Here is a 2,092-nt window from a genome sequence, read left to right as displayed (position 1 = left end):
CAGAATACATTATGATTGCTTTTTATATGAAAGACTATTTTGGTATACAAATTTTGTTTTTCTTCAAAAATCATTATTAATTACTCATTTTACATATAAAAAAGGAATTAACCTAAGGATAAAATAATAAATCCAATCTTTCATCAGTAACGTGGATGATATGCTGATTGTTTCATATGCAGTTTGAAAATGTGATTATTTTTTATTTTTATTTTTCGTCTTTGATTGCTTAAGCAGAAGAATAAAATAGTTATACTTTAATGTCAGTTATTTAGTCACTTATCTTAAAGTAATTAAAAATATTTAAAACTATAATAGATGTGTATATCAGCACAACATCAATTTATAAATATTTTCTTAACAAAGATCACATGAAAGGAGAAATATAAAATGAGTATAATAATTAAAAAGGAGATCCAAATAATTTTAACTACAAAAGTTTTCCATATAAGTACATTGAAGAAAGTATGCTGAGCTAATTGGAACAGATTCTTCACCTTTACAATATATTAAGGATTTTGTAAGTGGAAATTACTAATACTCATTTGTTAAACTTTTCTTTTTCTTTGGATAAGGAAAGTTCAACCAAGTTAATCAAACTCCGTTTTTCAGCTAATCAAATTCCCATTTTTCGTTTTCTCAATCTCTTCCATTCTCCTCAAAACTTCACTAATCTTAGGCCTCTTCTCAGGCTTATCATCAGTGCACTCAAGAGCTATCTGTGTTAGCTTCAACATTGAATCATGTCCTTCTTTCGCAGCTATCATCTCAATATCAAGAATATCTGTTGACCAATCATTGTTGACCACCATTCTCACCCAATCTGAAAGATCACTTATTTTTTCTTCTTCTTCTTCTTCCATTCCCATTCCCCCCAACATTTCACCAGGAATTTTCCCAGTTATGACCTCAAGCACAATTATTCCAAAGCAATACACATCAGTCTTATGTGTTAGCTTCCTCCCTTGAACAAATTCTGGTGACTTGCTTATGGCCAGTTTCTCTGCTGATTTCTTGTTAGGAAGTAAAGTCAAGAAGCCGAAATTAGCGAGCTTCGCATGGTGGTTACCTTGGTTATCATGATGATGAATTAGGACATTGGATGATTTGAGGTTGCCATGGGGGACCTTGTGAGATGCCAAGGAATGATGAAGGAAATCAACACCTTTTGCTATGTCTTTGATGATAGTTAGCCTTGCATTCCAATCAAGAGGTTTTCTGCCAACTCCTCTGTTCTCTAGCATCATTAGATTTTAGAATGGGTTCAATCATTTGGAGGTTCCTATAATCTCATTCAATTTTGGATTAGGTCTCTGTACTTTAAGACTCGTACCGAAATTTATATTGTGTGGAAATATTTATTTAGTTCCCTATAATTTAAAAGTTTCCAATCACATCCTCATATCGTATAACATTTTGCATCCCGTCCTTCTATATCCCTACCCTTATAATTAGATGCACTTTGGTAGAAAAACAATTTTAAAGTATAGGGATATAATTGGGTTTTTTATTATATTTAAATTAAATAAATATAAAATTTACCAAAATAGATAAAATAGTACATAATTACATAAATATATAATTGGCCACATCTTGGGTTACTGAGAAAAAAAAGTTAAATAAGATGTCAGAACCTGAGATACATGTAAAAATAAAATATAGGCTCAGTACTTGAAATATGTATAATGCGTAAGTACTCGAGATATGATCATCTATTTTAATTCAAATAATTTTAAATTTTAAAATTATAAATATATTTCATTTAAAATTTAAATGATTCTAATTTAAATTAATCATTTAATTTAATTCAATAAAAACAAATATACTTATATTGTTGTACTAGTTATTTATACGAGTCCTCCTCCAAAGTTAATTTTAAAAAAATGGCCTTATTAAATTAAGTCATGTATAAAAATAAATGGGCTACACTCTACGCGCATATTTAATCTAATAACGCCATCTTCTATGTTGTATGATAAAATAGTATCTATACAATATAAAATTAATCTAATAATATCACACAATAATATTTAGAAGATAACAATTTTATTAAATATAGTACTCTTTTAAAATAATCATAGATACTATCTAT

General features: G+C 28.5%; 1 protein-coding gene across 1 annotated transcript in view; it reads right to left on the bottom strand.

Moving 5' to 3' along the window:
• LOC107615665 (probable leucine-rich repeat receptor-like protein kinase At1g68400) overlaps positions 372-2,092 on the bottom strand; it is an 8,402-nt gene continuing 6,681 nt past the window's right edge. Inside the window, exon 3 of the mRNA XM_016317712.2 lies at positions 372-1,237. Within this exon, the coding sequence (XP_016173198.2) occupies positions 609-1,237 (629 nt within the window). The 3' untranslated portion in view covers positions 372-608. The remainder of the gene's footprint in view (positions 1,238-2,092) is intronic.

Source organism: Arachis ipaensis, chromosome B09 (genome assembly GCF_000816755.2).
Source record: "Arachis ipaensis cultivar K30076 chromosome B09, Araip1.1, whole genome shotgun sequence".
Classification (NCBI taxonomy): Eukaryota; Viridiplantae; Streptophyta; class Magnoliopsida; order Fabales; family Fabaceae; genus Arachis; species Arachis ipaensis.
Note: the sequence above shows the minus strand (reverse complement) of the source record. Positions and strands in the feature narration are given on the sequence as shown.